Genomic DNA, 22,928 nt, shown 5'->3' with positions numbered 1-22,928 from the left:
TAGGTTACTTAATTTTAGATCTTTTACAACAACTAAGTTTTTTTTTTGTTTATCCACAAAATATCACCATAAGTGTTTCTTAATAAGAATCTATACTGTTACAAGATCTCTAGAGCCATAATTAGAGAGAACTAATTGAAGCCATGTTTTGACACTCTTACTAAATTCACGGATGCAATGTGACACATTCTCAACACTGTTACTTCATAACCATGGAGACAGTGAAAGCATCAAACTAATAAAATCTCATTTGCATTCCCATCATGCAATTATGACTGAGCTAAATACTATCTCAAGCACTGCCATTTCACACAAAGTTTCTAATCTAAAGAAGATATGAACAATGAAATTTATCTGACATTCAGGAAGTGTCAGATCACTGGAACTGTGTAAATTTAGGTTTTTCAAAATTGATCAAAAATACAGTGATTATCACTCATATTTAAATAAAAAGGAGACATGAGCCATCAACGCTAAAAAATTAGAAACTATATTGTACAGTGTTGCGGTGCACCCTTAAAAAACAAAGGTTAGATTGAGAATCGGTCAACTGGATAATAGAGTTAAACTCATTAACTACATTAATATGCAATAAGTTGCATACAAGATTTCATCAGTATTTTGCCAGTGCTATGCGAATGGTAACTCGTCAAGCACTGGCTTGACTCTGTTCCCCAATGACAAAATTTGTATACAAACTCAATCTGCTTGCATCAATGGCAGACCATGTCAATTTTCAAAAGGTCTATGTTTCAATTGGTTGAAGAATAAAACAGATTTAGCAGCTCGTGAATCCATCCTCCAGAAATCAACAGCCAAGGTCCAGGAGTTACAGGATAAAAAATGTAAATAAAGTACTCATTTTTAAGAAAAAATGCATTGAATGATTTATTTAACATTTTTCAAAAGACAGAGAATGAAGAAAAGGTTAAGCAGAAAGATTTCCAATTTGAAAAGTTTCTAGAGCATATTCATTTGGCTATTTTACTGCAATATTAACAAATCTTCAAGAAATATCATTGTTTGTTGGGACATAGCTTAATGGGTGGGCAGTGTCAGCTTTGGCTTTGTGGTAGAGCTGCCACTTGAGTCAAAGGTTTGTGGGTTCAAGGCTGGGACAAGTAATCTAGACTGGCCCTTCCGCACCATCAGGGATGCCATCTTTCAGATTAGATGTTAGACTGAGGTCCTATCCGTCCTCTCAAGTAAGGAGATAAAACAGAGTGACTTGAAGCCCTGTAGGACATCCGAGGTGATGAAACACGCAATGCAAATGTCAGTCTTTTTTTTAATCTGGCCAAGGCGGCCATTATCCACAGGTAAACCTGCACAGCAAGCAACTGCAGGCCAGATGCTCTGTTCATAGTGTTCACACTATGGACACTTCGAGCAAGGGTTCCTGGACAGAAGCCAGAATTCTGGCCAATTTCAACTTCTCAGAAACCAATTATAGTGCCCGCCCCACCGCCTCGGCTTAAATGAGCTAAATCGATACAGATCGATGAACTTCTAGGTCTATGCTGTTCAGGTCCACAATAGAAAATTTTATAGAGCTAAAAGGTGATGCAGAGGTACAAAAACAATCAAAAAGAATGTTTACCTTTATCTCAAGAAAGTTGGAATATAAAGGGGAGGAAGTGGTGCTTCAGTTGTACTTAGTTTTATCAGACCCTACCTGGAAAACTCCATTCAGTTCTGGGAACCACACCTCAGGAAGAATGCATATTGGAGGCAGATTTACCAGAATAATACTGAGAGTTAAATGGTTAAATTTTGTGGACAGGTTGCATAAACTTGGTTTGCATTCTTGAGTATAAAAGGCTGAAAAGAGGAATGATCAGATTGAAATTTTTAATGTGTTAAAACGATTGAATGGGGTAAATAAAGGGAAACTGTTTTTGTCAAGGGAATCCAGAAAAAGGTGTAATTTTAAAATTAGAGCCAGGTCGTTCAGGAGTGAAATCAAGAAGCCTTCATACAAAGGATTGCAGAAATCTAGAACTCTTTCTGCTCAAAGGCTGTGGATGGTACTACCATTGAAACTTCCAAAATGGAGACTAATAGGTTTTTGTTAAGGTGGTCATCAAAGAATATGGATCAAAGGCAGGCAACTGGGGTAAAGGTACAGCTCAACTATGATCTAGTTGAATGGCGGAACAGTTTCAAAGGAATCAATAGCCCACTCCTACTCTTATTGCTATTAAGTATCCAACCTGAATCCCAGGCCTCAAGGAAAAAGCACATGTTCCAGGAAATAAATAAAAATGGCATCATTTGTACAAAACTAATTTCAAACAGATCCATGTGCAGAGTTTTAAAAGTTCAGCGCACAAATGCCTGATCACTACCAGGAAGGTCAAAATGATCTTCAGCAGAAGCACCAAATAACATTCTGTACGCATCAAGCTGAAATTATTCAATTGTCAATAGGAATAGCCCACTTCAGCGAAAAAAAAACTGCCTTTAATCAATCCTATTGCAATTTTTCATGAACCAACTCCTCATAGGTTACTTGACATCATTTACCTTCTAACTTGATTTTGTAGCATTCAACCAACAACCCCCGGATGATGTTGCTTCTCAAAATTCTATAGCAACTGCAGTGTATAAACAAACCACAGTCAATGGCTCCAGTGATCTCACACATCACTAAAATAGGTGATGTCCAGGAGTAGCAACAGTATCATAACCAGTTTAAGATGCTTGAGTGAAGAGGCTTCGCCGCTCTTCCCTAATTGCGCTAAGGTATCGCAATGGGCCTTCTTCTTGAAATGCTTTGTTTATGCAACCGATTGGCTTGCTCACCCACTTCAGGAGGCATCAAGAGATAAGCATGATTATTTTCCTGGTGTTTGCCCACAAATCATCAAATTGATTTGATTTGATTCAATTTCACAGCTTTCCATTGTAGGATTGAAGCAAGCTCTGGGTCGCACTTTTAGTAACATAAGCAAAAACACCACACAAAACAATTACCAGTTTTACTACTGCAGTGGCCATGTTTTCTAGCCACCAATGGGGCAATCGGTGGTTAAACATCTTCCCAGCAAACTGCAAGCAAAGAAGCCATGTAGTTCTTTTTAAAATGTGTTTCATGTTAATTCGAATTTATCCAATATCGTAAATGGGATAGCTCCTGCAGAACTCGGGCATTATGTCTCAAAGGTGCCAACTGCTGAAAAAGGAAACAAGCTGTTGAAGTTTTTCATCTTGTACTCATCAGGACAGATGCAAGAATGCCAAAATTCAAAGGGAAAACAGCTAATGCTGCATGAGAAAAGGGTGCTGATTGGTTGGAATTCCTGTCCTGAAGAATGCAAGACAAAAAGCATCGACAGCATGTCTATTTTTACAGCAATACTCAAGTTTGGTACTACCAAGTGACTATAGAGTTGGCAATATAAACATGCCACTAAATAAGGAGAACTCAGCAACGTTAACATTCACAAAACATTTTTCTGCACAGTTCCATCTTACTTAATTAATAGCATGTTTACAGACAATTTCCAAGCAAGTAACAAGCAGGGCAGATAAAGGGGAATCAGTAGATGCAATATATTTGGATTTCCAAAAGGCTTTCGATAAGTTACCGCACATATGGCTACTTAAGAGCCCATGGTGTTGGAGGTTGTATATTAGCATGGATAGAGGACTGACTAACTATTGAAGACAGAGAGTTGGGATACGGGGCATTGAGGGGGGGGGCATTTTCAGGATGTAACTACTGGAATGCCACAGGGATCTGTGCTGAGACCACAATTATTTACAATATATATAAATGCCTTGGATGAGGGAAATGAGGCCAAGTTTGCGTATGACACCAAAATAGGCAGGAAGGCAAGTGGCGAGGATGACACAAAGAGTCTACAGAGGGATATCGACAGGTTAAGTGAGTGGGCAAAAATGTGGCAGATGGAATATACTGTGGGGAAAGTGTGAGTTTATGCACTTTGGAAGGAATAATGGGAGCTAAATATTATTTATATGGAGAAAGACTGAAGAAAGCTGCAGCACAGAGGGATTTGGGGGTCCTTGTGCATGAATCCCAAAAACCTAGCATGCAGGTTCAATGGGTAATAGGGAAGGCAAATTAAACGTTGGCCTTAATTTCAAAGGGAACGGAGTATAAAAATAGGGAAGTCTTGCTAAAACTATACAAGGCACTTATTAGACAATACCTGGAATACTGTGAACAGTTTTGGTCCCCTTGTCTAAAGAAAGATATACTGGCATTGGAGGCAGTCCAGAGAAGGTTGACTAGGTTGGTCCCGGATATGGAGGGATTTTCTTATGAGGAGAGGTTGAGTTGGTTGGGCCTGTACTCATTGGAGTTTAGAAGAATGAGAGGCAAAGTTATTGAAACGTATAAGATTCTTCAGGGGCTTGACAGGGTAGATGCTGAGAGGTTGTTTCCCCTTGTGGGAGAGTCTAGGGCCAGGGGGCATAATCTCAGAGTAAGGGGGCGCCCATTTAAAACAGAGATGAAGAGGAATTTCTTCTCTCAGAGGGTAGTCAATCTGTGGAATTCTTTACTGCAGAGGGCTGTACAGGCTGGGTCGTTGAGTATATTCAAAGCTGAGGTTCAGATTTTTAACAGTAAGGGAATCAAGGGTTATGGGGAAGAGGCAGGAAAGTGGAGTTGAGGGTTATCAGATCAGCCATAAGCTCATTGAATGGTGGGGCAGACTCGATGGGCCGAATAGCCTGCTTCTGCTCCTACGTCTTCTGGTCTTATAGCATCTGCAATCATCTTTATTAAAAGAGAGGTATATTTTTCTGGATTGTCAATAGCCCTGAATGAGAACAAAAAAGTTATCTGCACACAAGCAGGATTTCTGAGTTTTATGCTTTCAACCTGCTGTATAGAGGCAACCTTGCAGCAGGCATGTTGTATACAATCTCCTGTTCAATAACATCATGAACTTCCTCTCCAGCGACATCATCAAAAAGAACAAGAAGCTGTAGGCAGCATTCATGTCACTGGAGACAACTTCATGTAGTCACTGACAAACAGGTTTTATACTGTAAGTTCGTTCCCAGACTGCCACTTACCCACAGTTTGAAAGCATAAAAAGCAAGGGCAGAACTAAGACACACTAGTAAGTGGCAATCAGAACAATGTGGGAATTCAGTAAAATGCATTTTTTCTTTTTAGCCCTGTACTACTGGAAGCTTTCAAAACAAAACTTAAAAGCTTTATTTGATTCAGAGTATTTTGAGTATCTAAATGAAAGCTACTTTTCAGAAGTCATTAATGCATTTTCCTACAGCTAGAAGGGGGCAAAAAGATTCCACTTAAACTGGCTGAAGAGTAACAGCAAAATGCAGAGAGACCAATTTCTAGATGTCCTGAAATCAAACATTTTCAATGCCATTTATATGAGCCAAAAAGTAGTTTTGAAATACTTCTGCAGCGTTACACAGAAGAATATGTTACTAAAAGATTTACATTTAACGTTGAGTCTTTAAGATTATGAAACTATCACTGAGCGCTGAACATGAACAGCCTTTTACCCTTGGAGCACTGCATGTTGAGTGCATCACCAGGTATATCTGTTTTGAATAGCGTTTCAAATAATAATTTGAAAGCAACTAGACAGGGCATTTCACAGCTAGACCAATTATGCCAGAATCTGTCGAACCCAGACATCTTCCACAAGGGCGGTTATCATCTAGGTTATTGCGTGCCCATAAAGAGGAATGTGGCAAAAAGCAAACAACAGTGTAATTGTAAACAGGAAGCAATGGGTTTCTTTCTGCATCTGTGCTTTAGTTCGTATGTGCAGTTTAGTAAAGATGTAGTTTGATTTTACATTCTTTATTTACTCTTTAAAACTTTCACCAAAACAATCTAAAACAGAACGCAGGCTAGGTTAAAAAAAAACATGCTGCATAACTTTTTAAAAATGACATAAGAAGTCAAGATCTTTGTTCTAACCAAATTTGCATATACAATTGATAGACTTTAGTCATTTTCATTTATTCAAGTTTAGCCAAGCAGCACTTACATTAGATTGACAAACAAGTGGATTTGAACTGTCATTGTCTGGAGATACTGATAGATGCTTTAAGGACTATTATTTCTACGTAAAAAAATTTAAGTAATGAGTTCAGATTACAGTTTTATTGTCGAGAGCAACAAAATTAGATTTTTTTCATGCTGCCTCACATTCTCATATTATAGACCACATCCATCAAAGGATGAAGACAGAGGGGAAAAAAAACTTGCATTTATGTAGCAATTTTCTCATCAAAATTTCCCAGAGCATTTCACAGCCAATTAATTAACTTTTGAACTGTAGCCACTGCACTGTAGGCAAATGTGCAAATAGCAAGCTCCCACAACAATGAGAGGAATGACTGGTGCATTGGCTGAAGGAGGAATGTAAGACATTAGTGTGCTCAAGATTTAGAGTAGAGTTTGCCAATTCTCAATTTTCTGATTCAGAGATGACGGTTGTTACCACTGAGTCAAGTGGACATTTAACGAGGGAATGATGAACATGCAACTTTTATGTTGTAAGGCAAGTGTTTTTCAGAGAAACAGCAGACAAATACAATTAGGATAAATATCTCAAAACTGATGATCAGACATTCTCCTATCTATGTAAGCCTTTCCCACATTATATTGTTGTGGTGATCTCTGTCCACATTGAGCAGGAGTATAAACAAAATGTTCCCTACCATTTGTTAAGCTAAATAGAGTTACTTGCAGTGAGTAGAAATCTGTTAAATGTTGGTACAGATTTTAGTTCAATCTCAGTAAAACTGCTGAGATTGAACTAAAATCTGTACCAACATTTAACAGATTTCTACTCACTGCAAGTAACTCTATTTAGCTTAACAAATGGTAGGGAACATTTTGTTTATACTCCTGCTCAATGTGGACAGAGATCAACACAATAATATAATGTGGGAAAGGCTTACATAGATAGGAGAATGTCTGATCATCAGTAAAACATATAGACATGAGGGAAAGTAGTAACTTTATATAAAAATTGTACTAACATAGAGAAACGTTTGTGAAAAATGTATCAAATAAGGTAGTGAAAAATACATGCTTAAGCAAATTTCATTATACATGTGATGAAACAGAAGTTATTGTATGAAAGAGCTTCAATAAGTCAAACTGGCTATTCGAAATCTTCATACTTCTTACGTTAAAGCTAAACTTGCAAAAAAATTGAAGCAGAAAATATAAAATAAATTGTGGTTCCCACCAGCCATGAAACAAATCACTCCTGTGCAAGCTACTCTATCTGTTTAGGAGGGAGGGCTAGGGAGGCATGGGATCCAAGAAGATTATAGTCAAATATGATCCATCAACGTCACCACACAGTGACAAGGCATATGTGTAAAATAGCGACAAATGGTTAAGTGTGTTTATTTTCTCAACGTACCATCTGCCCTTCTCAGAGAGAGTCTTTTTCTGGTCAAACTTAAAAGATTTCACAAAACCATCAACTCCCACTTGAAGCAGGTATCAGCACAAATGGAAAAAGCAGCTAATGATCTTAAGAATGAGGCAAAGCTGAATCACCAAACACTGGTGGGGAAGGTTTGGCAGCAGTGATGTTGAGGGACAGTCCAGCTAGTATAGGCAGGGGCACAGAAACCAGAGTAGACTTCAGGTCATCCAAAACTCTGCTGCCCGTGTCTTAACTCACACCAAGTCCTGTTTCCCTATCACCCCTGTGCTAACTGACCTATATTGGCTCCTGGTCAAGCAACGCCTTGATTTTAGAATAGTTCATCCTCATTTTCAAATCTCTCCTCAGCCTCACCCTCCCCATCTCTGTAATCTCCTTCAGCCCCATCGAGATATCTATCCTCCTCTAATTCTAGCCTCTTGTGCAACACCAATTGTAACTGCTTCACCATTGGTGGGTGCAGAAGCCCCAAGCTCTGGAATGTCCTTCCTTCACCTCTCTATCTTTCTTCCTTCATTCAAGAAACTCCTTAAAACCTACCTCTTTGACCAAGCTTTGATCTTCTGTCCTAATAGCTCCTTATGTGACTTGATGTCATTCTTTGTTTTATATGCTCATGAAGCACCTTGGTGCTATATAAATATAAGTTGTCATTGATATTGCCCCAGTTTAGCCAAAGCATTTAAGTTTGCTTTCGAAGCACCGAATATCAGTTATTCACCTTCCACTTTGAAATTTTTCTACTTGCTCTCAAGATATGGGTGACATTGGCAAGGTCTCATTTATTGCCTAAATCTAAATGCCCCAAGAAAGGCCTTATTGAACAATGCAGTCCTTTTGCTGGTAGCACTTACACAAGTGGGTTAGCTAGGGAATTTTACTATGTGTACACAGCAGTGATGATGGAACAGTAGTCCATGTCCAAGCCAAGATGGCATGCACCTTCAAGAGGATCATGGGGGAGATGCAGATCCAATGATCCTATTGTTTTTGTCCTTCTTGATGATCAATCTGCATAGCAGATTGCGTAGTGGGGAAGCCTATCATCCAAATGTACACTGACAGATCCCACAATCGAGTTACAAAGCGCATGACTGCTTTAGTAAGTCACCCACGGAACTATAACCTAATAAGTCAATGCCTTCAGAACCGGAATAGAGAAAATTGACAGAAATAGAGGAAAGAAAGATTTTTTTTTAAAAGTACTGGAAAGAGCCATAAGGTGGCCAGTCATTGCTTACAAACTCCAAAACAAAAAAAAATATTTGCTGTTCCCTTTTTACCATCAATATTCAAGTCAGTTGGGTTTACTCAGCAGCAAAACTTTAATTGAGTTATCTTTCAGGTGTCTTGTTCAGTATTTATCCCTAAATTAACATCACTATAACAAGTTATCTGATCATTTTCATGTGATTGTTTATGGGAACTTGCTGCATACAAACTGGCTGCCACTTTTCCTACAAGTGACTATACTCCAAAAATACATCAATGGATATAAAGCGCTTTGGGATGACCCAAGGGCATAACAGGAACTATATAAATGCAATTTCTTTTTTTTGAATATTTTAATCAGGGTCCCAACTATTTGGTAAGCCCACTCGATGTTAATTGTATATTAATTGTTTTCAACTACAGGCAGGTGGCAGGCATTAACTTGTGCTCCTATAAACAGGAATAGACTGAGTGTGGTTGTCGGGTTAGGAGGTGCCTGTTTGTAGTGTGCAAATTTAAAAAAAGGTTGTTAAAAGTACTCTGGCTGCCAAAACACTGGCTCTTGTGGGCGCAATGGATATGGGATACTATCAAATATTTTAAGTGAGATTCTATACAATGGGCTTATTAAAGATAGTATATCTGTTGAATGTTATGTAGATGATCATTCACTGTGGGATAATGTACACTGTATTGAAAGTGAGAGAGAGAAAAGGTTACGGATTGCCCTTGCTGGTTTGAAGCATATATAGGAGGGAATGGAAATCTCTCAAATTAAATGGGTGGATGAAAGTTTAACAAAAGAAATGCACATACGAAGAAGTGGGGCACCTTGCAATGTAATGCCTTGTACAGAACATGGGGATTTTTGATTTAATTTTTGAAATTTTGCTTATACATATAAACTCATTATTATTGAAAGAGGGAAAGGAGAATCTGTTAATTGTATATTAATTGTTTTTAATTATATGCAGGTGGTGGGCAATAACTGGGAATTTGCTTGTGGTTCCATAGATTGGAACAGACTGTTCTGACTCTGGTTGTTGGGTTAAGACAACATTTTTTTTTATAATCTGTAAACTCTGTAAATAAAGCTTTTAAAAGCGTCTAAAGATTGGCTTCAGTTCTATCCTCCTGGCTTTTTGGAATATAACACTGGATGCAAAGTTAAAAATTCTAACATTGTTCACTTAAACAGCTTAAAACAAGAACAAAAGGAACGTATATTGTATGTGCCTGGCATCTCACTAACAGCTGCGAATCCCATGTTAAAAGAATAAAATGTGTCTGCTGACTTTGTGTGACTGAGTTCTTGCAATGGGGTACAAGATCACTGAAACAGGAAGTTCCTGTTTGTGATCTGGGCCAAGTCAGACTTGGTGTGCATACAATATATACACCATAGCTTGCTTAGCCAAGCAGCTCAATTGCAAACTGTCAGGAGCACCTACACTAGTGCAGCAATAGAAAAAAAAATCTTAGAACATTCTTAGACAGCATCTTGTTTATGATGATATGTTTTGTTCTAATGATATGTCTTGATTAATTTAGTTTGCTAATATCGAACTTATCCAGATAACTGGAATTCTACTTCTCTAGATTTGGCTGGCTAGTTAAGATCTGCATTAATTAGAAAAAAAATCTAATTAGAAGAAACATTGCAGAAAATTCAAGAGCTATATCTCAAAGCATATGAATTAAAACCATTATGAACCAAATATTTTGTTTAAAAAAAAATTCAGATTGCATGCAAAGACAAATAAGGTTTTAATGGAAATTCTTTTGTAATGCAGAAAGAGCAACCTTTCTGAATTTTTTAACACGATCAGAAAACAGGATGGGCAAATTACAAAATCATGTTCAAAAAGGCAAGTCCCTAAGTTCTTTGAAGTTCGTGCATTAAGGTTGGGAGAATGAGGGAAGGGGGAAAGTAATTATCTGGCATGTTGCAACTGTAATTTCAGATCTATAGCTTTGATAATATTAAGGGGGTGATCTCTTGCACTAGATATGTACAGATAGTACAAAATACTCGGAGTAGATAGTGAAATGCTGTAGCCTATAATTTTTTTCAACACTAATGCACTGCTACCACAAACCTTTATCAGTTGTTTCCTTTTTCACTACATGTTGTTTGAAGGATAAAAAGACAAATATGTTATCATTCATCGAAGTTGCGTGATAAACAAGCTTTGACTGCCTTAACTGTTTGCAATCCCCAGACATCGCCAGTCAGTGGCGATAGATACAGAAACAGAATCCTGTCTTGCTTCATAGTCGTACATTATTACTGATGTAACCAAGGAATCTTACAATCACGTTAACTATCATTTTTGAAATGTAAAAGAATTGTCAAAAAGGGCAGAATACAGAACAAAAGGAGCTGTAGGCATCCACAATCAAAATTTGGATTCAAAGCCAAGAAAAAGTCCTAGCATCTAAAAAGGACAAAACTGTTAGTAAATGCTGTCTTTGTTTAGACATAGGGGAACGGCCAAGTCTTTGTAAGCCTGTTAACTGTTCTTTACTGTTGTATGTACTCCTTCTCCAGTTGAGAATCGGTGTGTGCATGAATTTATGCCAGAAATCAAATGACAGAAACTCAAATAGCATGTTCAGTCCAGCATATTCAAAAAGAGACAAATATCGCATTTTATAACCAAATTTCAATCACTGAGAGTAAAGTTTTCAAAAAGATGGCTATTCAGAGCCTGAACACACTTCGTACTCCAATATGGATTGAAGGAAAGCAGACTGGGGTATCAGCAAGTTAATTCAATGGAATTTCTGAACTTAGTTGACTCAGAAGGCAAACGCTAGTACAGCCAACTGAGACTAATAATGCTTCGCTGAATTGACTGCTTACAGCAACAATGGTTTGGGAACAGATTATCTATCTGTCCCTTCAGTTATAAACATTGTTTAGTGGGGCAAAAGTTTTCCACCCAATAAAAAAAAATGCCACAGTTGATGAAAATGCAACACAATTTCTCTGCATAGATACCCAATTCTAGAAGGAGGTAATTTTGTTTGACTTTTCCATAAAGAAAAAGCAAACCTATGATCTTAAAAGCACAAGCAGATGGTGTGGTGATGCAATTGGTTGATGCTTGGTTGCACTGAGGCATAAAGTAAGAAGATGTGGGTTCATAGCCTACCAAGGTCTCAATGTTAAGCAGATCATAAACTGCTGTATTAAAACTCATCTTTGATTGGCAGGGGTGTGGAAGTACACCATGCTCCGACACTCAGATTTCCAAAAGCCAATTCAAAAAGAGGGTGAGCGGAAAGTGCATGACTGTGGCTTAATGTCTTCTTTCCAGGTGGAATTTGCATTTTAGATATGGCTAGAAATTGCATTGAATGGCCAACCGGCTCCAAAGATAATGCAGTTGTCTTCAATATGTTAACACCTTTCTATTGTTAAAGTCACCAAAAGCACATGCTGGAAATCTGAAACAAAAGCAGAAAATGCTGAGTCATTGAAAAGGTCAGTCAGCATCTGAAAAGAGGACAAATGAGGCAGTGTTTCAGGTGTAGATCCTTCCTCAGTTCTGGCAAAGCACTCCAAACCTCAAATGCTACCTCTTCTGTTGTCTCCACAGAAGTGGACTGGCCTGGTGCGTTTGCAACATTTTCTATCGCACTTCCTGACAACTATCTGCATAGTTATCAATCTATTAACTGTCACCTTGACTGGCCAGAGACAGGCTTGAGAGGAAAAGGCCCTAAATGCTTTCAAATCCACTTGATAGGCAGCTGAATAGCTAGAAGCTATATCACTATCTTAAATTTCTTGAGTTAGAGATGGATACCTAAATACTTTGTGGCAGTTATCTGAAACCTCAAGCATAAATCAAGGTTTTCAGGCTACAGTGCAGACCACAAGTGAAATGTAACACCTTCATTATTTTTTTTCACTTTTTGTTTTGCAGGGGAATCAAGCTTCAGTAACTAAGTGAAATTTGTTACATGGGCTTTGTACTGCAAATTAACCTTTCCTTTTAAAGATGCCTAATTCAAGATTATACCACAAGTTGCACTGTCAATATTGTTCATTCTTTCTCCAGGAAGACTACAAAAGCACAAGGAAACTCACATCAATTCAGTACGCTGTTACAGTAAGGAGGGTTTTAATTTGGCTCCTAGGTAATTCTACATTCCTAGATATTGTGTAAATAAAGTCACACTAAAGTAGGAAGCAAGTGGTCAATTTCAGTCCTTGGCATTGAGCACAGATGACATTGATTAAGTTTGAAAAAAATTCTTACACTCAACTCCCACGTTCTGGATCTAACAATTTTAACGCAGTAAAAAATGGAATTGCTGGTTTCATTTACTGAAAAATCAAATTCTGTCTTTGATCTAAAGATTAAATTTGACTCATTTTCTTCATTTAATTAGCAACATTGTTCTTTTGATTGGAAAATAACTGGTTTGCTCCATTCTGAAGATATGCAAGTTTGACACAGATACGCAAATTGTTCATAGATCTTCAGGACTGTATTTATGACACCTGTCACCTGTTTCACATTGTTAATTAGACACATATTATAATGTATGTCTGGGAATTTCTACCTCAAGTAGTTAACAGAAATACTGATTATAGAGTTTGAAAAAGCATGAGATTTCTTTCAAAAGTGGCTACTTAAACTTAACAGTTCTAAGATAAACTATCCCAGCTTGCGGGTGAACAAGGAGGAGGTTGAAAGACATTGAATTCATCATAAAGGACCTGGGGTAGGTCATTCAGCCCCTCAAGCCTGTTCCTCAATTTAATTAGATCACGGCTGATCAGCATCTCAACTCCATCTACCCGTCTTGGTTCCTTAACCCTAATATCCTTGCTGAACAAAAACCTAGCAATCTCAGTGTTGAAATGTTCAACTGACCTAGCCACAGTGTTCCAGATTTCTGATACTCTGTGTGATGCAGTGCTTCCTGGCATCATCCCAGGAAGGGCCCTCTCTAATTCTAAAGATATACCCCTCTTGCTCTGGTCTCCTCCACCAGAAGAAACTGTTTCTGTCCCAACCGTCCTATCAACTCATTTAATCATCTTAAACATGGCAATTAGATCATCCTCAACCTCCTACCACTAAGGGAATACAAGCCTAGCCAGTGCAAAGTATTCTCTTTTTTTTATTCTTTGGGTGTGGACATTGCTGGCAAGGCCAGCATTTATTGTCCATCCCTAATTGCCCTTGAGAAGGCAGTGGTGGCCTGCCTTCTTGAACTGCTGCAGTCCTTGCAGTGTAGGTACAACCACAGTATTGTTAGGAAGGGAGTTCCAGGGTTATGACCCAACGAGAGTGAAGAAACAGCGATATACTTCCACATCAGGATAATGTGTGGAATGAAGGGAAACTTGCAGGTGGTGGTCATAACTTAACCTTTGTAGTCCTGCTTTAATTATAGAGAATCTATGCTGAACACCCCTCGAAAGCCAAATATCCTCTGTCTGAATGAAGTCTACCATTCCTTATTTCTCAAAACCATTCTGAAAATGAGTTGCTATTAAATTTAGGGTGCACTATGCTGCAGGCCATGTATCATAAAAAGTTTAACGTGACAATTTAAACTCAAAAGCAAATCAGAGGTCATGAAGTTACAGCTGACTCATTACAGGCTCATAATTGCATGCATTATGTTTACAGTACTTTTAATCCATGCTGATAATTGAGCTTGAAATTATCATTTAACAAATTAGTTGCTTTAGTCTGTGAAATTCTGCTCGCTGTGCAATATTTGCCACTTTCGGATCATCTGATAGAGCAGCACAAATGTTATATCAAATGTATTTGCAGACCACTGCATTTGGGGTCAAACTACCCTTGGGTATGGAACTCTGCAAACTTCCACTTTGTAGGGCATAAGAATAAAGCTATGGCAACAGCTGCTTGACTACAGCAAAGAAACTCGCTTTACAATCTGATGTGTGAGTGAAGAATCTTGACTATTAATTCGTCATTGCTTAGCCCATAGCAGAGGTGGAAGACATCTCATATCTTAACAGAAACTAAGCTTCAAGTCATTAGTATGTCTGTTCACATAAAGAAAATCCAACAATTTCAAAAAACATTCGTTTCACTTCAGCTATAGTCTTGGCATCTCTTGGCTAAACAAATTATTAGATTTAGCCATGATTCATATATGTTGGACTGGAATTTGCAATTTGCTCTGAATCAACAATTAAAAATGTAGCAATTTCAAGCTGAACTGTTACCATGACTGGGTTTGGCAAAATCAGCAAGTTAAGAAAAAAATGTGGCTTCAATGTTCAAAGGCAGTAAATCCCACTGGAGTGAACTGTGCAGCACTCTACCATCTGATCATCAGAGACATCTAAGAACATCAAAAGGATACCAGCACGAATTTATCAAATCTTCTCATGAATTGAGATCACAATAGAAAGCAGTTCATCAAGATAATCAATCAGGGTCTGTTAGCATCAAACAATTGCTGGTATGGCTTCAGGTGTTAGGTTTCCTGCCACTAGAGGTCCTCAATGGGCCATACAGAAGGCAAAGCTTGAATTGAGCAGCAGACAATTGATTATGCAACATTATGATTTACTTCTGCTGGTCCCAAATGGTTTCTAATGCAGAAATTTTCAACAGATTGGTAAATTTTGGAATAATTGAATTTGTTTTACACAAGAACATAGAAAATTGACAAACAGGAAATAAAACCAGCTGGTTCACTGAACTCGCCCCATGCAGTCATAGTGCAAACTGTGCATCGTGTTCCCCAAAGCTTTCCAACAACCAACAGCCGCAATATCCTAAAAGAAGCAAAATATACATTAACAAAAGCCCTAAGCTAAATCTGGGGGGCGAAAAACCTGGGAAATTCCTTTTTGACTCCTTCAGTTAAAAAAAGGAATTCCAAAGACCACAGTGGCCATAAGGCACATAACCCAAGATCCCACCTTTCTTTCGTACACAACCAGGAACTGGTCCAGCTTGGAGCAAATCCACATTTCACTGCATGAGCTGCAAAGGTTAATGACCTTCTGCCAAAATAAAATAAATACCTCTTGACATCTAACATATTCACCTGTCCTCAGGTTCTCCCCAGCCTATCCAACTTAAATAGTCTATCCACATGCACATTGTATAGTCCCTTCATGATTTTAAAGAACTCAATTTTGCCAGGGTCTATGCTTTGCTACAATAAAAAGACCCATGTCTGAAATTTACCGTGGTTAACGAAAGGTATTTCAACTGGTATCAATCTACTGGTCCTTCTTTGAACATTTTCCAAGGCTTGCATGTCATCCGCCATATGAGGGGTCCATTTTCTAGACAAGGGCAAAGGTCTGACAACACTGTGTTTTTTGTTTTATACTGGGTCAGCCTGGTCATAGATTCTAATAGTCTATCTGCTTTGTTATAACTCTTGTGATACTGGAAGTGAACATGTAAATATTTTTGCATTGCAACAACTGGGTCTCTTTCTTGCTTAACAAAGACTTTAGTTTGAAATCTTGCGTGGTACATACATGCAACATTCCTGAAATTTACCATCACACAACGTCAAGCAACACATTTAGGAAAGCACAATGATATGTCAGTTAAGTCGTGAAGCTTTCAAATACCAAAGTTTAAAACAAACATGTTTGTAAAACATGTATGGACTCCACCTGGAATTATGTAAATACCAGGCAATTCGGAATCCATTCCTGAAAGCCCACACAGCTCAGGCACCTCCCAAACAGTGAGCAACACTCAAGAATGTCACAGTCCACGTACAGATATTAACTCTCATGGGCAGCTCCACGGAGCATAATGCCTCACACATACACGACTTTGTGCCGTTTCTGTGATAACCCTGATCCAACCAAACCTCAGGGATAGTTGCCAAATTATTCTGACCCTGTGCACAAATAGTGTAACTGTACACACGTACTGACAATCCTTTTTTTTTTTAATCTGCGTGTTCCTCCACAAGTACTTCGCGACAAACTGTATCAGGACTTCATAAACTGTATGGATGTAATTTATTTTCCAAAAGGAAAATTAATTTAAAGATCCTGGAATGAAATAGTGCTGATGTGCTAGACTGTTATGCTGTCAGTATTAGATTTAAGACATCGTTAAACTGATATCTAAACTTCTTTTTACAACCTGGGAGAAAATGGCAACAAAATATTCCAGCGTAAAAAATGCTGGTAACCGCTTTAGGAAATAAACAACCTGAAGGAGGAAATTTGAAAACTCGGTTGTGGGTTTTTTCCAGCAGCGTTGAAATACAGTCTATGCAGACAAACAAAAGAGCCTTGCATACTTTCAAAGGCAAAGGATCAATATTTTCTCCTTTATCACCTTCAGTTTAATAACCCAGTTTACAATGTCAATCCCAGGTGACTACACACACAGCAAAAAATCATTCACTAATTCCTTTTTTCATTTAGTAGACAGACCACAAACCTCTGGTCCCTGTAGTACATTTACAGACATTTCTGCTCTAGTCAATGACGGGGTTTTTGCAAGACTAGAAAGCTAAGTAGAATTTCACCAGGAACAAAAATCATCAATTTTTTTTTTTCATCCTTTGGGGTGCAACACATATTTAGTTAGAAACGGCAAGAACTGATCTGTAGCTCATTAAATCCTTAATGTGAACCTACTTCAAAACACAGGTGACATTAACGTTTTTTATTCCATACCATAAAGTTTAGAAAGAGTAATTTATTACTGCCTGAACCAGGCATTCCCATAACATTATTCTGGGTTTTTGCAAACCACAGTGCTGAAGTAACAAAAATAAGACTTTGGTGATATATTTTTGCTCTGGAATACAAATTAAAATTACACAATTTTGTAAACCAGTTCACAAATCAAGGCATGCAAGTTGAATGACACAAAAGTACCTGCCCACTCCAAATCAAACTTTTGTAAACCTATTTCAGTTCTAAATTAGCAAAATGTCAATTTTAAAAAAAAAACCTCAGACTGTGATACCATCATTTGTTTGTTAGATAAGAACGCCTCAGGTCTCACACTTCTGCCCATATTCAAACTAGCAATCCTAAATTGTGAAAAAAATGTAAAAATGGAAACAAATACAGCTGATACAGAGAGATGCCAGTAATTTTAATGGCTGAATTGATTGCTAGTCATTAGTTCACCTCAAACCTCTGATTATAGTAGCACTGAAGAATTAAACAGCTTAACAAAAACTGAGGGGCAAACTTTATAAAAAGGTAAAATGCTAGAAATTTATAATCTGGAACACTTTCTTCTCCATTTGTGGTCTCAAATAGCTCTGAATGGCCTCAAGCACAAGGCAGTAAATGGGAGCACCATGGAGAATATGTGCAGCCAGGTTATACCTGCTTACCTGCCAGTTTGCAGCAAGATTTGCTGCGAGTAAGATCTGCCAATTGTTACAGGCCGTGATGGGAGGAATGTGCAGTTAATTCTAGTCCCACTTCTCCACAGTTCGTAACAATAGTTTAGATGTTTAATTCACCCACAAAACTGGTCAACTGTTTACCTTTGATACTATTATTTCCAGGCTTCTTTCAGTAAGCACAAAAAATATTGGATTTATTATAAAACAAACTACATTTAAAAGAAAAAACAAGTTAATAAACTGGTTAACATATAAGTTGTAGTTTAGAAGTGTAACCATTTTCCCCTTTTGAAAAAATCAGATATTCGAACCCCCATGGACACACACACACACACACACACAAAACAGGACTAAACAAGCACAGGCCCCTGCAGAGGCTGGAGTACGGGAAAGTTTCTTTTAAAACGATAACATTCAAAGAGATTTCGATGCTGTTGATCTAACAGAATTCTGGTTACAATAGGTCTAGAAGTTCCTTCAGGTGGATTTTTTGGTGAAAACTGTCCTTGATGACTCTTACTTATCACACCTTTGCGAATTCTCAAAAAACAGATGGGTTATCCTGATGAGACATTTCTGACGGAAGTTTAACGCAAAGGTGGGGCAGAGAGGGAAAGACAGAGTCTTTTCCTTGCAGCCTGCTTTTAAGGCACCCACACACTCTCTCTCTCTCTGACTGAGAGTCTTTAGGACTAAGAAGTTCAAAGAATACTTCTTTCAGGCCAGGTGTTTTTAACCAATCAGCAAGAGACTTTAGCCAGGCAACAGCAGCTGTTTGCCAACTTAGATACACAAAGCATCTCTTCCCATCCCAGGTGTTCGTCGCTGGACATCTATCTTGACCCGTGGTTTCTTAAAGAATGGCACAGTCACAGCCCCGAATTAATATTGCAAACTCTTAAAAAAATAGCTCAGGAGGAAAAATGTACAAAATTCAGTGACCTTCAACTTTTCCCAAAACCGGGTTTCTCATACAACTCGCTAATTAATGCCAGAGGAAGCTGGTGTATGGTGGGCCCAAGGCACTCGTCCACTGCAGCTCTAGAATGGAGCCGATACATCATCTTACCACTCAACATAGTTTATGATGTGGTAAAGCTGCAGTTCCATTTTAGGATTTCACAAATTGACACAAAGGTTTCTGTACAAAATTTACACCACCACAATTGTAAATTCAATATCAAAAAAAGCTTGCGGTGAATCAGCAGCTGTTACGTAAGCTAGTATAGTGTCCCTGGGACGATTAATTTCCATGGTACACACCTCAAAAGTATAGTAAAGCTACTGCTTCTGGAATTTAGGGGACGGGGGAGCAAGAAAAGATAAAGGTGAGAATTTTACATTTACATTGCCAACGTATGTCAACAAGTACAGGGTGATCAGTGAGTGAGATATGACGTGGGCAGTAGAGCTCTGAATGAACTGAAATGTGTAGCTTGGCTGGCTAGGAAAGCACTGGAATAGTTGAATCTGGAAGTGCCAAGGCAAGGATGGGAGTTACAGCAGCAAACAGGCTGCGGGAGACTTGGAGACAGATGACTTTACAGAAATGGAAGCAGGTGGTCATTCTGACAGAGAATATGGGATTGGAAGCTTCGGCTCAGGGTCAAATATAACGTCAAGGTTGTAAACAGTCCATTTCAACCCGAAACCACTGGGGAGGGCATGGAGTTTGTTATGGGGCTGAAAACAATGGCTTTGATCTTCCCAAAATTAAACTGAAGGAAACTGTGGCTCATCCAAGACTGGATGTTGACTTACAAACACAGTCTTACAACACAGGGATAATAGAAGTGTCGAGACAAAAGGTGAAGTTGTAATCCTTACATGTGGATAACAACCTCTTTGATTGATGTCGCCAAGGGGTACACATAGGTAAGGAAGTGAGTTGGTCAAGAATAGTTCTTTTGAGAATTTTTGGCTGTGACTGTATAGGTTAGTAGAGCCAAGCAGGAGTAGTCCTACTGAAATGGATAACGGAGAAGGGGTGCCTGAGAATGATGTTATGATTGACCATCTCAAAGCTTGCAGAGATGTCAAAGGGTAACAACTACAGAATATATTATTTGAGACTCTTATTTAGGCCTTTCAATGGAACCTTGATTTTTTTTAAAAATTTGATCATGGGATGTTGGCATCACTGGTTAGGCAAGCATTTATTGCCCATTCCTAACTGTCCTTGTTCAGAGTCAACCACATTGCTGTGGGTCTGGGGTCACATGTAGGCCAGGCCAGGTAAGGACGCCAGTGAACCAGATGGGGTTTTACAACAATCGACAATGGTTTCATGGTCATTACTTTCACTTTTAATTCCAGATTTTTACTGAATTCAAATTCCACCATCTGTCATGGTGGGATTGAAACCGGGTATTACCCTGGGTCTCTGGATTACCAGTCCAGTGACAATACCACTACTCCACCACCTCCCCATGATTGAAGAGAGTAAAACAGAGTTGTGGATTTGGGAGACAACTTTGGAATTGAATAAGAGGTTGTAGATGAGGTGAGGTAACAGTTTGCCAGTTCAAAGGGATCAAGGGTGGCCTTTTTGAGGAGGATGTAATGACAGCAGTTTTGAAAGGGAGGAGGACAGCAGCTTTAAAAAGGAGCCATTTACAGCAGCTTTTATGCAGGCCAGGAATTCAATCAATTAATAAATCTGGAATTGAGGGCTAGACTCATTAATAATGATCATGAAACTACCAGTCGGGTCCCTAATGACCTTTAAGGGAGGAAATTTGCCATCCTTACGACACATGACTCCAGATTCACAGCAATGTGCTTGACTCTTAACTGCCCTCTGAAATGGTGTAGTGAGCCACTCAGTTATATTAAACCATCACAGATCAAAGCGCTGTGTGTGTGTACCTACACCATATGGGCTGCAACAATTCAAGAAAGTGGCTCACCACTACCTTCTCAAGGGCATCAATTCTGGCCTTGTAAGTGACGTCCACATCCCAAGAACACATTTTTTTTTAAAATGGGGAATTTGGATGATCAACAGTTAAGTGAGAATTGGGTCAAGGGAGCAGGAGTTGGTCTCATACACAAGATAAGCTCACAAATGGCATGAAGTGAGACAGGAGAAGAATTGGAAAAAGGCAAGTTCAGGGCAACGATGGAGGGAGATTGCAGAGGCCTCTGAACAGATGGTCTCAATCTTAATAACAAAAATCTCAATGAGCTCCTTGCACTTATTAATTGGAAGTGGGTGTGGAGGGGTGGGAGCAAAGGTTTAATATGAAGTTTGGTAATAAAACAAGATGGGATCATCCTTGCTCTGCAGGATGGTTCTCGAGTAGTGGGCATTGGGGGCAGGGGAAAGGAAACTCAATAGTACTTGGTGCAGAAAAAACACTAAGCAACCAAACCACTTAGTCCTACCTTCCAGCACCCCAATGCTATCAATCCCAAACTGACAACTGGCAGAAACAATTCAATTAAATTATGCAAATAAATTTGTCAACTTGCTTTGAGCCACCTTTCTGAAGGATTTTAAAGGTGGATGAAACTATACATATGGAAGTAACATTTAAAATCAACTTGCAATTATACAGCATGTAGAAAAACCTGCCAATGCATTTTAAAGCAAAATTAAAATAAAGAATCCGTAACCCTAGGACTCAATTGGGTCTGCTTGGGTGGTGCTTAAAATTTGGTATTTGTTGTCTGTTTTGTCTCTGTTAATATTTTAGCTCCTCCTGACTATCTATGATCCAAGTCAAACACAAAAAACTGTTCCTCTCCATTTTGACTTCAGAGGGCAAATTAGAACTGCTTCCCTTCCAAGCCTAATGTGGACCACCACAATTTGAAGATACCACTTCCAAACTGGCATAATTCTATGCCTGCAAAGATCCCCCTCTCCCCATGTCTAGTACCGGAAAAGAATCGTAAGCACTCACAGCCAGGAAAATTATGAAGAGTGAAGGTAATTGGATTTTGTTTTGTACAGAAGCGAAACAATATTATTCATGAACTTCTGAGCTGTAACTGAATTAGATGATAGATTAACAGCATCACTAACAAAAGTTAAAAAGTTTCTATGTGCACCTTAGCTGAGTGGCATCATATTATATGACCCCACCATATTGTATATAAATATAGGGCTCTAGGACGTGTCCTGGCTCTAAAAAAAATCAACAGGTTCTTTAGAAATTTTAAACATTTACTTCTTGGTCTCAACAAAGCCTAATTTCACACAAGCCCTTTCAATGATTATATTCAGCACTCCACAACCAGCAATCTCCCCCCACTGTGGAACAATGTCACTATGAGCAACGGTGCAAGAGATCTTCTAGGAAAGTTACTTAGCAAACAATATCTTTCATTATGACAGTGAACTGGAACACCAACGTGACAGTTCAGGTCACAAATGACAAGTGACCTGAGGTTCAACCTCAGGTTGACTGTTGCATGGAAATGCTGAGTGGCTGTCCTCCAAAATGTTTTCAATGGAAATGTCACTTCCCTTGGCAGCTAAAGGGAAGAAAAGGTCAAGAACAGAGGAAAACCAGAGTGGAGGAGGCTCTGAGCTGGCTCCTGTCTTCACCTCTGCCCTGACTTCACAATAATTGGTGTGCAAAGTTCAGCATTGTGCACACTGACAATTTTCACTTCGGGAAAGGCCCCACAAAACCCACAGTGCCGGTTTACCACTAGAAATCCTGTGTTTGCTCCCATAACAAATGTTAAAAAATTAAAAAGGCTACAGTATTAAGATTTAAATCAGGAAATTCTTCCCACAAATGACTGATCAATAACCCCCATCATTTTTATACAGCAGTACCTGGGGAGGTTAGGAGCAGGACCTGGTGAAGATGAGGATGTCAGGGCTGTAGTTGTCGCTGTCGTTGACAACTCTTGTGTCCGAGGAACCTTTCCCATTCTGTACCAGACTCCCATGCTGTTCAATTCTCTAAA

At 38.8% G+C, this 22,928-nt stretch overlaps 1 protein-coding gene across 3 annotated transcripts in view; it reads right to left on the bottom strand.

The window, feature by feature from the left end:
* Nucleotides 1-22,928, bottom strand: part of mvb12ba (multivesicular body subunit 12Ba) — a 169,043-nt gene that overhangs the window by 91,873 nt on the left and 54,242 nt on the right. For all 3 annotated transcript variants that reach the window (XM_078549920.1, XM_078549919.1, XM_078549921.1), the window contains exon 6: nt 22,795-22,923. In XM_078549920.1, the coding sequence (XP_078406046.1) occupies nt 22,795-22,923 (129 nt within the window). The remainder of the gene's footprint in view (nt 1-22,794; nt 22,924-22,928) is intronic.

The sequence above is a fragment of the Cetorhinus maximus genome, chromosome 10 (genome assembly GCF_964194155.1).
Source record: "Cetorhinus maximus chromosome 10, sCetMax3.hap1.1, whole genome shotgun sequence".
Lineage (NCBI taxonomy): Eukaryota > Metazoa > Chordata > Chondrichthyes > Lamniformes > Cetorhinidae > Cetorhinus > Cetorhinus maximus.
Note: the sequence above shows the minus strand (reverse complement) of the source record. Positions and strands in the feature narration are given on the sequence as shown.